Here is a 15646-nt window from a genome sequence, read left to right on the forward strand (position 1 = left end):
CCCAAATACCATGTTCCTTAATTTATAGATCTGCTTTGAAATCATCTTTTTGTGTTCACAGTCTGTCCCAGTAACTCAAGGTCTTTATCTGGAAAAAAAAAAAACAACCCCAAACCAAAACCAAACACCAAACAAAACCATCTCATTAGCATGAAGTCAATGCTGAAGGCTGAAGCAAGATATTTAGCTTTGTTTTATCTCTCTGTCCTGCTTCTGCTTTTTGTTTACCTAGGCTTGAGTGAGGAAGGACTGCTGGCTTGTATTCAAACTCCTACTTGCCTTTCATTGCACTGAGATAACTTTCCATCTACCTTCCCTGTAAGTCTGAGATAAAGGCATTGCTTAGGCTGCTGAACTGTTAATTTCCTTGTTATTCATTTTTTTTCTGCTTTGCACAGGACTAGCTGAAGGAGTGACAGCCCTCCCACAGGTCCTCCCATGGCTTCTCTGACCTGGCTGGTGCTCATTGAAACCCCAATTTGCACCATTCCAGCCACTTGTGATCCATTTTACGAAGAATAAACGGGACTGCTGAGGACACCCCTTTTTTGGGAAGTGGCTGGAAAGGCAGTGAACCTCAGCTACCACTGCAACCTCCCTGTCTGAGGAAGAGACTACATTGTGGTGTTTCCTCTTCTGCTTCTCATCCACATCTTCTGTCTCCTCAGGAGAGTTTCTTCTTGGCTCCCACATCACTGAGATCTTTCCACCCCACTAAGTATGGTGAACAATGGTTCCCTGGAGTGCACTTGGGGTATTGCCAGCAGGTTGTGATCCTTCTCCACTGCTCAGCCCTGATGAGGCTGTACCTGGAGTGCTGTGTCCAGTTCTGGGCTCCTCAGTACAAGACACAATGGAGAGAGTCCAATGTAGGGCCACAAAAACAACCAAGGGATTGGAGCATTTCTCTGGTGAGGAAAGTCTGAGAAAGATGGGACAGTTCAGAATGGAGAAGGGAAGGCTCAGGAAGATCTTGTCAATGTGTATGAATACCTGAAGGGAGGGTGCCAGGAAGCCAGGCACTTTTCAGTGGTGCCCAGTCATAGAACCAGAAGCAATGGGCACAAACTTTTTCACCATGTGGGTGACTGAGCACTGACACAAGTTGCTTGGAATACTTATGGCCTCCAGCCTCAGAGATATTCAAAAGCTATCTGGACAGGGTCTTGGACAGGACCAGGGCTCGAGCTAGAGCAGAGGGACTGAGGTGGGGAGAGACTTCTGGAGGTCATCTGTTCCTGCCTGTGCTTCAGCAAGGACACAAAACCAGATAAACTCCAGAAGTCTCTCACCACCTCTGTGAACAAAGCCATAATTCTGTGGGTTAGGAAGAGCTGGTGTGATGCCATCACAGAGGTCTCTTGCTAATCAGAAGATGGCATTGAGCTGTCCTTGTTCTTGACTGTCCTCTAGAGGATGTTTGCTCATGGGGATGGCACAGTTGTGCCATTAAAAAGCTTTGTAGGCAGCCCTGAAGCAAAGCAAACAGGGATGTCTCATTTAATGACATTAGTAAGATTGCAATATCTCCTTTTTTTCAGACTGCTCGGTGTTTAAGGACCCCAGTCTCATTACTGGACACAGTCCAGCACTTCTACTGACATTAGTGGAATTATTAACTTCTTGATGGCAAGGGCTACCTAAAATTAAGTACCTAAAGGTAAAGATATGAGATTCCCAGCACCTCATCAACAATGAGAAAAGGATATGGCAGAAAGAGAAATGAAAACAGAAGATGGTGGATAATCAAAAGACACTATTTATCATCCTGATATTGTAAAACTTCCCTTTTAAATTAAAAAAAGATTCCAAAATAGAATATAGTATAGAATATAGTATAGAATATAAAATAGAGTATGGGAGAAGGATGAACAAAAAGAGGGAAACTGGGAGGGATGGTTTTGCTACAAAATATGAAAATAATAAAATAAATCCAAAGTAGGTGACAAAAAAGGAGGTTGATATTTTGGTAAAAATCAAAAAAAACCCCACACTAATTGGTTTCGTTTGTAACATTATGAGGTTAGGGTTAAAAACCAATTGCAATTCCCAAGCAGTTGTACAAATGTAAAACACAACACACAATAAAACATTTTTCAAACCAGCCCTTGCATCTCACCCATTAGGAATCTTATCTACACAATTAAGCCTAGACTACAAAGAGAGGAGTAAACAATGTCTTACAACAGTAACAGAGTTAAATATTCAGGAGATAAGCAAGCTTTTCTGTCTGTTTATCCTGTCCAGGTTTTTCAGCAGTACTAAGGAAACACCTTAGAAACCTTAGGGAGTCCTTTCTTCCTTGAGAAACAAGCACATAGCATTTTTCCAGCTACCTGTATTGCTTGTTATAATTTTATTTCTCATGAAATATGGAGGAGAAAATAAGAGTATATCCTTCAAACACAACAGCAATTTGTAGGGCATTATCTGTTTGAAGGGTTACAGATTCTTTAAGGAAGGATTTTGTTTCTTGTAGTTTAGAGTCCTATAGCACTTTCTACCTTCTTCCAGTTTTAATGTCTTTAAACTGGTAAATTTAGATTAGGCATTAGGAAGAAATTCTTCATTATGAGGGCAGTAAGACACTGAAATAGGTGGATGCTTCATCCCTGGAAGTGTCCAAGGCCATGCTGGATGGGGCTTTGAGAAACCTGATGTAGTGGGAGGTGTCCCTGCCAATGGATGTTGGTTGGAACTGGATGATCTATAAGGTCCCTTCCAACCCAAACCTTTTCATGATTCTACAGCTCTTAAATGCATTTCTATTAAAAGCAGTAGGGTTAAGGCATGTGGGAAAGAAGGCCTTCCTGCCCATTTGAGAAATGCTCCTGTTTGTTGGCTGAGGACTGATTTTGTGGTCCTTGGTGATCCTGTTTTAGTGGGAGATTTGGATTAGATTATCTCTAGACGTCCCTTACAACTCTGACAATTCTTTGATTCTGAGACTTTCCTTTTAAAAGTGTATGATCACTGGGATTAAACAGTCCTTATCCTTTTCTAGTGTTACTATGAAAAAATGAAATTGCTCTCTGCCTTCATCGGTCATCCACTCCTATTCTTTCACATTTTCCTTTGCAAATGTTTTACTCTCCAATTTCATACTCTTTGCTGCTTGATGGACTTTCTTTCCTGTCTTTCACAGTGGGCATCTCCATGAAGATTTTCAGAACACCTAACTCAACCCAATGACCCAAACCAGCTTCTTAGCTAACAGTGCAGAATCTTAAACCTGAGTGAGTTTATTCCATGAAGTTTTAGATCTTTTGAAAGATGCTTTTTCTGAAACCCATGAACAAGAAGTGCGCTATGCACCTCTTTTGGGGTCATTATAAGAAGGGCTTTTGAAGCAGGACAGGATGCCCAGAGCTCTGCTCCACTGACAAACCTGCCACCACTGAGCTCTCACAGGCACCCAAGCACTCCTGGGCAGAGATGCAGGGGTGACCCTGGCAGCTGGGCTTCACTCTGAGCATTTTCCATCTCTCAGGAGCTTGAAACATCTGAGGAATTTTCTGGAGAAAAAAGGGAGGAAGCAAATGGAGCCAGACAACAAAACAAATAATATATCCACAGTTTTAAGTTGTATTTACTTCCACTGAAAAACAACCTTTTCCCTGCACAATCCTTTCATCTTTAGGAATCTTTCCTTCAGAAGTGATATATTATCTTCTGATTCACAAAAGATATGGTGATGGATGACCATGAAGATATGTTCTGCTAGGCATGACAGTTTCCCTGAGTAAAGAGACTGTATACTGGCCTTATCCAGCATTTGCAGCTGGCTTGCACCCAGCTTTTTGCATGTTTTGGGAAAGAGACTGTAGTCAGGATCAAACTTGATTCTCCCTGGGGTGCTCATTGATTTCACCTTCCTGCCGGTGACAGGGCTTGGTGCCTGAACTTGCTCTGGAATGTTTATCAGCTGGTTTGTCAGAGAGAAACTGGTGTACTGGGAGATGGAGTGATGCTGTAGAAGGATGGGTTCTCCTTAAAAAGAAGTGTGCTGACCCTTCCCATATTCTCCTGGGTCTCCAACATAGGAATAAAATGGACACCTGGGTGTGCTCTGAGGGGTTTTTCAACTATATTGTCCTATAGTTTTTGTATAATCAGATGTCCCAAAGTCTAATTCAGACTGAGTTTGCAGTCCTTGCTCATATCAAATTTTCTGCCATTTGCCTGCCACAGGGAAATCTCAGTCAGCATCTCACATCTTCACTTCTCTAAAGTGCCCTGAAACTGTAGGCACAACAAAAATAAAAGGAGAAAGAGTGGGTTTTAATGTAAAACTTTACCTGATACAAAAAGTCACTGAAAATCTCCATTTGTCAGAAAAATATCCCATTTGTAAAACATGAAACTATACTACTGCCTCAGTTCCCAGGTCCCATCCACCCTCCCATCTCATCCAGGACAGCAAAACTAATTGTGTGCTAGATAATGTTCTCTTTAACCTCTAGCTCTTGCTTAGGATGACCAGAAAAAGTTAAGAAGCTGAGGAACCGGAATAATGCTTTTAATGTACCTACCTGTATTTGTGTATATATTGTATCATAGATATTGTTTTCTAAAATTATTTGGATTACATTCCTTGCTGCTGGGGAACATTCTTTTCTCAGTAAATAACACAGTGAAGATGCTTTTTCCTTCCTGCAACTTTTGCCTATAATTTAAAGACAGATCTGGTGCCTGAAGTCTACAGATATTGTGGAGATTCTCCTCTGGATATTATTATATTTTAGCTTTTCTTCACTGCTTAGGTGCTGCAGTTTCTGATGACTGTGGTTCATCATATTGATGCTGTCTGGGTGTCTGAATGACTTATTACCAGGTCTTATTTCTAGACAACAGATAGATCTTTAATAGATATTGTGAGATACTGTGAGAATACACACAATTTTAAGAGATTGCACATAATTCTTTAAATGCAAAACATTTTTACAACAAAGTTGCTTTTAAACTGTGATCTCCTAGAGAGAGAAGTATGGGGCTAGCAGTTCTCAGGTTTTCTGCTGTCAGATATGCCTATGAACCTTCAAATTCTAGTGGGTTCGTATGTCCAAAAGCATTTGCTTATTTTCCCTACATCACCTGGTCCTATGAGAAGTAACACTGCCTAACCTTGACTAAATAATATGTTACCAGAAGGAACAGCAGTCCTCCTGGAGGATAATAACACCTCGGGGCCCCTCTGCCTTTTGCTTTCACTCTGCAGAATGATCTTGTAGCTCTGCTGAACTCTATCACAGAGCAGGGACCTTTGGGCACTATCACATCCCAGATTATCATTATTTCTATTTACTTTATAATGCAGCCTGCAAGACTAGAAAAGCTCAGTCAAGAGGAAAACTCAGAAATCTCTCTTCGACAGAGTTTGCTTAGTAGTATTATCAGCAGTCATGCAAAGCAGTAGATCATAAAATACTAATTTTCATTTTTACTCCACCTTGTCTTCAAATAGCTCACGTAGACTTTCAGCCACGAATGAATAATATCTAACGATTGTTCTTTGAAGTATATATAATTATCCCTGTAAATGGAACTGAAAATGGACCACAGATTGTTAAATAAACTCAGGCATGCATTAGAACTGTGGCAATCAGGAAAAAACCACACTCTCTTTTGGTTTCAGTCCTGTATTTTGAATCAGCAAGATCATATTTGATAGGAGAAAGCCATTTAATTTAGAGCTAGAGAAAAATAGTTTCAGGCATTTGATATGGAAGCAAATGTTATTTCCTTTTCTATTAAGGGTTAGATGTTGGGATGATTTTTAGTAAATCAGGAAACCAAGATTTACAACCCAAAACTTTTCAGTCTAACAAAAGAAATACCCTTTCTATACACCAACATCATGCCTTCTTCTATTTAAATCACTGAACAGCAATGCCTGGTAAGATACAGATGCAGTGCTCTATTTCACTCTACCAAGGTCTCTGATACACAGATTATTTGCCTGGGAAACTGCAGAAAAATTGTTTACAGTGATGAGGTCAAGCTAACACTAACACCAGGAAACATGTTTACATCAGAAAAAAAAAAAAAAAAGAAAACAAAAACAAAACAAAAATCGGTACATTTAAATACTTTTTGCCTTAAGCAAGAAATGCACCAGGTGCAGTGCGAGCAAAATCTGGGATGGGCAGGGAGAGATGAAGGTGATGGGAGCAGAGCATCCCCAAAAGAGAAAGGAAAGGTGGGACAGAGAATAAAAGATGTGGCTGAAAATTAATGGATGAGAAGCCGAAGGAGAAAGGAAGGAAAGATGTGAAGGGATGCAAGGGGAGACTGGGACACGGAGAACAAGTGGCTCTGCCAAGCTGAAGGGGCAGGCTCAAAATAACTAACTAACTAACTAAATAAATAAATAAATGTCCAAACGAAGTTTATGTGACACCATGGGAATACCCTGCAATCTGTCGTCACAGGCTGAGGGGGTTTCCTGAGCTGGGTGAGTTCTTGAACTTGCTGACAACAGAGAACCTGTTGTGGTCACCTCCGAGAGCCCGGGGGCTGCCACCCAGGGGGGAAGTGGGTTTGCAGTGTGGAGCTGTGTTTCCTGCACTGTCTGCAGGAAGGCTCAAACAAAGCTACAGCTGTTCTGAAGTAGTTTTGCAGATGACTTGTCCGGGGGATAGAAATAAAGGTCTCCAGGCTCACCCTTAGATGTCGGTCTGTCTGCCCTCAGCCTGTCCTTATCCACTGTCTCTGCCAGACTGTAGCACTCCAGGACCTGCCACCTCATTGCCTCCTGGTCTCTGGCATGTAAAGGGTTGAACTAGCTGGCCCGTGGCTGAAGTTGTTTGCCCCAGCAAGGTTCCCTGTTCCAGGACAGGACACCACAGAGGTACAGGTAGATTTCTCCAGCTTTCACAGCTGTGTGCTGCAGCCCCTAGATAGAAAGGAGATCCAATTCTAAGAGATAAGATGGATTATATCTTCCAGGATACACTGGGAGGTGTTTAGGATTCATTCAGCTGTTATATTTTTACTTGGTATATATTTTTACTAAGCATCCATTCTGCAATTGTACAGAACCTGGATACAAAGAATCCCTATTCAACATCTGTAAGGTGTTCTCAGAAACCTGCCAGAGGTGATATCTAGATTTTAAAATTATTATTATTGATGTCTGGTAAATACTTTCTTTTGCATTAGGGAAGATTAAATAAAAATGTAGATAAATCAGACATATTGTGTAAAAGAAGTCATAGAAAACATCCCAAAGGTACTTGCAGGGGCAATGGGAAACATGGCATTGAGGTCAGCATTGTCAGGGAAAACGTGTGCGTGACCTCTAACAAAACTGTGCTCTGGTGCTGAAGATGAGTTGGTATGTGATGGCAGTGCAAAGGAAGGAGTTGTAATGATATGTAAACTAGGTAGGTATGTACTTGCAAGGATGCAAAAAATAGGAAAGGAAGCAAAGGATTCCACAGGTCTTAGAGAAATAATTGCAAAAAAGGAAAATGCCATGTTGGCAACAAGCTTTCCTGGCTAGCAGGTTGCATGGGTTTTTTCTCCCCTCAGCCTTCACCAGTACATGGTCCCAGCACAGATGATCTTGGAAGACATGTCTGGATATTGCCTTTACAGCCCATGCTCAAAGCACAATCAGCTAGCACAGCTTGACCCAGACTAGCACGGTTTTAAGTACCTCCAGTGATGGAGGCTCCACAATTTTCCAGGTTATCTATTCAGTACTCAGCCATCTTCACTGTAAAAAACATTTCCTGATGTTCAGAGGGAATCTCCCATCTTTCAGCTTTTGCCTGTTGCCTCTGGTCCTGTCACTGGGTAGCAAGAGGAAGGAGTCTGGCTTACTCATCAGATACCTACACACACCAAGCCTTCTCTTCTCCAGGATGAACACTCCCAGCCCTTTCACCCCCTCCTTATGTCTTGGATACCCAAATCCCTTATCAGATTCATGGCTCTTCACTGGACTCTCTCAATTAAATCCATGTCTTTCTTGTGTTTCTTTGTATTCCTTTCAATAAAACACCTACAATACAATTTTTGCTATCAGAAACCAGTGTGCAGACAGTTTGTGCTTCTGTTCTGAAACTACAAAAAATCTACCCCAGTCATTTACTGCTTGTTTTCACCTTAAAAGCTTCCATGAAGGGTGCCTTCATATCTACTGGATGAAGACAAAATAAATATAAAAAATCTGGCACATTAAATTATTCCCAAAGGTGCTGGACTGGGGCTGGAAGAGGTTCAGCAAATGTATTGTACACATGTATATGGCAGTAACGCATTCTCCTGAGTGAGTAGGGTTTTTTTTTCACTCCCCCTGTGGAGAATGGCTTCAGTTGCCAAGTACTTTATCCAAGTTATGTCACATCATGGTTGGCCTTCACTGCAACAGCTAGATAAAGCCAGCTCCAGTGGGAGCAGCCACATGGTAAATACTCTCTTGCTAAAGCATATGACTGAATCACCAGCACAGTGAAAACAGACTTACGTTTTAGCACTTGTACAAATATGAACTCTAGCCTAGGGCTAGACCTCCCCCATACATTATTAACATAGGTGTTAGCATACATTATTAACGTAGGTGTTAGCAGGAGCACTTCAGGGTGAACTCCTGACTTGCTACTTGATTTGAATTCAAAACTTCACTGAGGAGGAATGAATTTCTTTTTGCATGTGAATGGGAGTCTGGTTAGGACCAACACTTGATATCTTCCAGATACTCTTAGTAAAGACAACCACCTAGTTAGGGACCCCTGGGGATTATCACAGCAGGTCAGTCGATTCAGTCCAATATCCTGACTGCTGTATTAGTCATTCTCAAACACTTCAAAGGAAGATTAAAAAAAAAACAACAACTAATTTTGTAGAATAATCTCCTCAAGAGTGGCAATTTCCTTTAGGGTTCAGACAGCATGTCTGGTGTGTGATGTATAGTGTGTATCCTGACCTATTAGGCTTTATTACTCTTCCTTCAAAAAATATATTAACAAATTATAAATTCATGTCTAATATTACTTGGACTCTGATCATGCTTATATTTTTGCAAATCTTGCAAAAAGATATCAAAATCTTGCAAAAAGTATATCTTAATGCTATACTATAATGATAGACTTTTAAAGTTAAATTCAGATTATTTGAAAACTTTTTAGAAGCATTTTCTTTGTTCTGTTTCAATGATACTAAGCATGGTCATTTTTGTATCTAGAGATATCTCTTAATAGACCAATTGGTACGGTTGAAAAAACCAGAGTCCAGCCATTATATTATACAATTACTTGGTTGGTTTGAGAAGATTCCTATTCAAAAAACATTTCTTGCCTATGCTTTATAATAATAACTGCAAGTACAATAACTCTATCCCTCAAAAAGTATTGTTATTCATTTGCATTATCTAATGTCAGCCTGCACGTAAGAATCTGCTTCCAAGATTCACTAAACATGTTAATTTTGGGTCAACACAAAGAGAAACTCACTCTCAACAGCACACGTGGCTTTCTCAACACTGGTTTGAATGTTAGGGGAGAGCTTTTTGGCACTTGCAACCTGATTTGGCTGGAGAAAAGAGCTCTTGGCAGGGTTTTCCTTTCCAAGGATTTCCTTTCTTCTCTGCCACGCCTCCCCTCGCTTCCCCAAACATCTCCCCACACCACCCCGGCCCCTCTTATTTTTCATTTCATAATGTTTAGTTCTGCCTTTCTGTCAGAGCTCATAAAACCTCTGTCACTTGGTTATGGCTGCATGTGTGCATACAGGAGTATTTCTCCATTTCTGGGTCAAAAAGCACACCACAGTTACGACTTAACTACAAAGTGGGACAAGACCCAGGGGTATCTCTCTCTTTCTCCTCTGTCTTGCTCCCTGGATCTCATGCAAAGTAAATCTGGGTATGTGCCTTGAAGAGGAGTGGCAGTTCTCTCCATATAGGTGCCAGAGGGCCTGTTCAATCAACAGGGGACTTAATTTTGTGGGGAAAAAAAAGAAAAAAGAGAGATAATATTATCAACAACTACTCAACAGGAATGCCCAGTAAATCTCTGTGCACTACACAAGACAGCAGACCAAATGCAAACAGACAGCAAATGGTCAGCAGGACTGCTCAGCACCCTGGCTGACCATCAGGAACATGCAATAAGAATAAAATTTTAGAGGGCAACACACCGTTATGATTAATAAGAAAGTGTCAGGCTCCCACACAGACAATCAGTAGCTGCAGGTCAGTCTTCAGGCCAAATCTTTATATATATTTAACAGAAATGAAGAGACAGGAGATGTGAGAGCTTGCCAGTCACAAAAAAGAGGCTCGTGCCTCTCAAACCTCTTATTTTGGTCACTGCTTTTCTCCAAGAGAACGTGGAAAAGATAAGGAACACTTCTAAGCTGATTGGATGCTCAGTGGCTCAAGCACAGCTCTTACACCAACTTTGGTGGGGGAGAACCCAAACATCCTTGGCACCATATCAAGTGTCTCGTTGCTATCTGGGCACTCCGGCTGGCAGGATCATGAACTACACCACCCAGTCCGCTACCTCTGCTCTCCCTGCATCCAATGAGAGTGTTTTCAACCTGAGCTACAGCATGGAGACAGAGTAAATGTGGGTCATGTATACACAAGCCCAGTTGTATCCCTGCTCCTAACCTCACTGTTTATATGTAATGTTAGACATACCCATGGATCAGCAAAAGAGCTGTGGGAAAAGAAGATTCACAAGGTTGAAAACACAGGCTGGAGTACACTTCAGTGATGGGAGTGGTTACACCATGGAAGTGTTTGCTTGGAAGAATTCATGTTCAACCAGTTTACCCAGAAACAGTATTTCCCTATGTGTATCATAAAATCTCTTGTAAGATAACTTGATACCAGTAAATCCACAACATTAAAGCTCTGGGCAAAAGATCCACAGAGCTTGGGAAAGCCCTGGATGAAAGCTGCGATTTTTCTTCTCTCTGTATTAACATCTTTCTGCAGCCTCTTCCAACCTCCTCACACGCCTGTATAACTTGTCCACTCAGTTCGACCTTTCTGGAAGGGATATTTTTCCAAGGGATATCTTACCTGGAATAAGGGGTGATAGACCTCTGATAACCAGACTTCAGTAGAAGGTAATACTGGGTTCGTCCCCTGACATCTGGCGTTATCTCAACGCACAATCTCCTACCTCCCATTCCCCCCTATGAACCCATCCACCCCAAGGGGCCCACTTGCCCAAGACCTCTGCCCTGTGCTGGCATCTTCCCAGATCACAGATGAAGATAAAGAGTGAGGAAACAATGCATTCTCAATCTCCCCTTTTCCCCACTCCAGCAGCTAAGGGAAATCTCACCCATGAGCACCTCTGTGTATCTACCACAGCTCACAGCATGAGAAGTCCTTGGTTTCACTCCTCAGAGGTGTAACAGGGGGCTGAGTGATACACACCTGAATGTAACTGGGGGCATCTCAGCAAAAGCAGTGGAGACTGCCTCTGATCTGTGAACTAAACCAGTTTTGGTTATCTAGGAAGGCACAAGTTGGGACTGAAACATTTCCCACAGCTGAGGCAGTTCTCAGGTCTCTCTTCCCTGTGGAGTCTGTCTTTCCACCCTTTTGCCTTCTTTTCTAAGCTTGCAGGAACACGGAAGCTGTGACCTCTTTGCCATACAGTTGAAAGGAAGCAAAAGGGTGATAATTGTTTGGTGAATGACAGAGACATGATACTGTTCTAACAGGCTAGAACTGGAACCCTGATCTCCAGTTTCCCACCCAACTTTTGGTGTTTTTTTCTTGGGTTTTTTTGGTTTTTTTTTTTTTTCCTCAGCTGGTTTGTAACCTTGCAGAAGCTATTCTTATGACTGCAAAAATGGTGATCTTGAAATTTCAGTTTAAGGCACGCTGCTTCTTGAGGTCTTTAAAAGACTTTACCTGAGAAAAAGATTTTGATTTGTTCCAACATGACATTTAAAAGCTCAGCTCATTATTTTTTTAAATTTCTTTTAGCACAAACTGTCAAAGCACCTTGGAGGCAGGCCCTGATTTTCATTTTTAATATGAGAAGATTACAATAGACAAAAAGCAATCTTAATTCAACAGTAAATGTTTTTCTTACCAAAACAACGTCAAGAGCACTTCAACATGTGACAATTTCATCCATTACATATACACCATTCCAGTGTTTGCACCGCAAGCTACGCCAACAATTTGACTACGGAAAATAAGTCTCGGAGTAGTTTAGCGAGTAATTCACGAAAAATCCACACATCGAAATTCTCCGTGCTCAAGGGAAAACCCTTTGAGCATCCCCTCAAAACCGGCCAGCCCACTGATTAGACTCCTGGAAGAGGGTGAATCCCTCAGGCTGCCCACCCGTTGTGCCAGCGGGCAGGGAAAAGCGAACCGGCTGCGGTCCCTTGTTCCGCAGGAGGGGCAGATATTTGACTTTCCTGGCGGAAAACCCTTGCGACCCTGCCGGGACCGCCGGTACCCTGACCCGTACCGGGCACGAGGCAGCACGGGAGGCAGGCGACACCGGCCCTGGGCTCTGCCATGTGCTGGCCCGACAGCAGCCCGTGGATCCCCTACCCATGCCCGTCGCCCCTTCACACCGGCGGTACCGCCTGCAGACCGCGGCCCATCGAACGGCTGCCCGACGCCGCGCGGGGCGCTTAACGACCACCCGCGACAGCCCAGCCGGACAGCGGGCTCGCCCCGCCCCACCTCCCACTCTTCCTCGCCCCGCCGGACGGCCTTGACCGCCTGAGGCGCCGCGGCTCCCGCCCGCACCCCATCCCGTCCCGTCCCGTTCCGGCCCGGCGGGCAGCCCCGCTTGCCCCGGAGGCCGGCGGCGTTTCCCAGCATGCCCCGCGCCGGCGCAGGCGCGCCCGTGCGGCCGCTCAGGAAGAGGAAAATGGCATAAACAACCCCGAGCGCCGGGACCACTGAGGAGGCGCCGCCGCCCCCGCCGCGGGCCGCGCGGCCCCTTTAAGAGGCGCGGAGTCGCCCCCTCCTCCCCCTTCCGGAGCCGGAGCCCGGGGTGACGGCGGTTCCCGCGCCCCTTCCCCCTCCCCGCCCCCTCCCTCCCGCCCTCCTTCCCCATGGTGCCGACCCCGGCGGCGGCGGCGGGGCGGTTGCCATGAACAGCAGCGGCCTGCCCTGCTCGTCGCCGTCGCCGGTGGTGGGGCCGCCGCCGGCGGCGGTGGGGGTCGGCGTGGCGGGGCCGGCGGTCGGCGGGGCGGGGGCCGGCTGCGGCGGCGGCGGCGCCGTGAAGCTGAAGTTCTGCCGTTACTACGCCAAGGACAAGACCTGCTTCTACGGCGAGGAGTGCCAGTTCCTGCATGAGGAGCCCGGCGCCGCCCCCGCCGGCCCGGGGCCCGCCGCCCCCCTCGGCGGGCTCCCGCTCGGCATCCCCCCGTCCGCCGCCGCCGCCGCCGGGCCTGGCTATCCGCCGCACGGGGCTAGCTCGGGCCCGGCGGCGGCGGCGGTGGTGGGGCCTAAGAAAGCCGAGTTGGGGGCGGGAGGCGGAGGCGGCGGCAGCGGCGGGGGGCTGGATGGCCCGCGGCTGGCGAGTGAGTGCGGCGGGGCGGCCCGGGGGTGGGGTGGGGCGGGGGCGCTGCCGGGAGCGGGGCGGCGGGAGGGTGGGCGGGCGGGCGGTGCGTTGTTCCTGCTCCCCGACACGCTGTGGTGCTACCGGAAACAAATAACAACAGCCATGGTGGTGGCGGGGGTCCCCGGGCCGCCCGGCCGGCCTTTCCGCCCCGCTGCCTTGGCCCCGGGTTCGGCCGGTGTTGGGCGCCGCGGTGATCCGGGCGGGCGGGACGAGGATGTGCTGGCTCTCCTGAGCCGCCTAGGCGGGACCCGGCCGGTGCTGACGGGAACGAGCGGGCAGATGTGTTTCGGAAGGCACCCTTCCCGCTCCCCGGCTGGCTTCGGGGGTACCGGGCAGCTTGCCATCGGTCACTTCAGCGCTGGGCTGGGTGCTGGGTCACCGAACCTCCCTTCCTACGGCCAGGCTGGAGGTGGAGGGTGGTAGTGAGGAGGCAGCGCTCTCCAGAGTGGTACCCTTGGATGGGCTCATCCAAACAACCGATGCCGAGTTTCAGCTCTTGAAAGTTTTAAATGGTCCAGCTGATATATTGCATTTTCAAAAAATTGTTAATAGCTATATAGAGATGTCTGCATTATCTGCTGCTGGGAACAGAAATTGCTTCTAAGGCTTTTTTTGCAAGACTGCTTCAGCCTTTGTATGCAGTCCGTTCTCAGATGGTGAGAGTTCAGGTTGCCCGTGTGCCATGCAGGGTGGGTGGCGTTGCTGTTTCTGGTCGGCTGTGCATCTTCCCAACGTGCAGTCTGATAGCTAGGTGGTGTTTGCAGTAACCTCATTTTAATAACCATTCGTTTTGTAGGTAAAGCAGCACTTGGCAGCTAGGCAGAGATGCTCCTTCAGAAAAGTCATGCCTCTTTAAATGAATATATTAAGCTTGGTTGCATTATTGATTTCTGCCATAAACCTGCTACTTGTTTACATAAAAAGATTCAACTGCTAAATGGTCACAACCATATCTGTTTTTGAAATTAAGATGCAACCATGCTGAACATCCTGTATGTAGGTTTTTAGTGTATGATATGTGTTTCAGGAACCTGCAGCTGCTATTTTGTCAAGTGTGGTGAGCTTGTGCCTCCAAGCAGCATTATCTCTGTAGCTGATGGCTTGTCAGTGTCTTATGTTAATACAACATTGTCATGACTGTGCTTTCAGGAGCTACAGTATAAAATTGCTTAATGTTTTCTGTTGAAAGGCACTATTTTCAGTTTTAGATTATTTTGTAAGCTTCAGTTGTTCAAGCTGCAGTCTTTCTTGCCTTTCATACTATTTTTTTTACAGGTAGAAATGCCTTGGAGGCATTCAGCAGTGATAAGTCAGTCTTTGTTCATTTTTATTTTTGACACTTTTTCCCTGTGCCAAGAAAATCACTAGAAGTCTTTTAAACTAGAAGGTTCATTCTTGGGGAGAGGGTGCATAGTTTAGCTTGGGGGGTACAAGCTCCTATATGAAGGTTGTTATAAGAAAGAGTTCCAAAATTTGCCCGATGTACAGAAAAAACCTTCAATTTGTGTATGCTTAGGGGTTGATGCTGCTGAGCAGTTATTTGAAAAACTTGCTTCTAGTGAACGTGTCAGAGATTTAAACCCACACAGAGCTCTTTCCTATTGCACTATTGTGAGGACTGAAGGCACCAAGAATGATCAAACCCACTCTGGTGTTATTGGTGATTGCCTGCCTGGAAAGCCCCCTCACTAGAAGTTAGAGGAGGTAAAAGCTTGGATTGGTAGATGATGTTCTTACAGATGGGAGACTTAACTAGGAAGAGTAAGAAAAAGAGGGAGAGAGAAATGAAAGTTGAAAAGCCAGGGAGTGGGGCCAGCTTCACTTCTAAGCTTCCTTGCTTCAGTATACGTTTGTGAAACAAATAATACAAACAGTTGTTCAGAATCTGAACTCAATCTGTATAGGTACAGACAAGGTAATATCTGAAGTAATTTCCTTGCTGATGACCTGTGTTTTTAGTAGTGTGATTTCAAAGTGGATGGAATGAAAGTTTTATTTCTATGGATGTAGGAAGTAATACACAATTATTAAATAATAAAGTTCTGAGGTTAAGAACATGGAATGGGCAAAAATCACCTGCC

General features: G+C 45.1%; 1 protein-coding gene across 8 annotated transcripts in view; it reads left to right on the forward strand.

The window, feature by feature from the left end:
• Positions 1-13091: 13091 nt before the first annotated feature.
• PAN3 (poly(A) specific ribonuclease subunit PAN3) overlaps positions 13092-15646 on the forward strand; it is a 75641-nt gene continuing 73086 nt past the window's right edge. For all 8 annotated transcript variants that reach the window (XR_011724402.1, XM_071736628.1, XM_071736595.1 and 5 more), the window contains exon 1: positions 13092-13524. Coding sequence is in view for 7 of the 8 variants with exons in the window: in XM_071736628.1 (XP_071592729.1) it covers positions 13092-13524 (433 nt within the window). In the remaining variant the exon portion in view is untranslated. The remainder of the gene's footprint in view (positions 13525-15646) is intronic.

Source organism: Heliangelus exortis, chromosome 1, assembly GCF_036169615.1.
Source record: "Heliangelus exortis chromosome 1, bHelExo1.hap1, whole genome shotgun sequence".
Taxonomy (NCBI): domain Eukaryota; kingdom Metazoa; phylum Chordata; class Aves; order Apodiformes; family Trochilidae; genus Heliangelus; species Heliangelus exortis.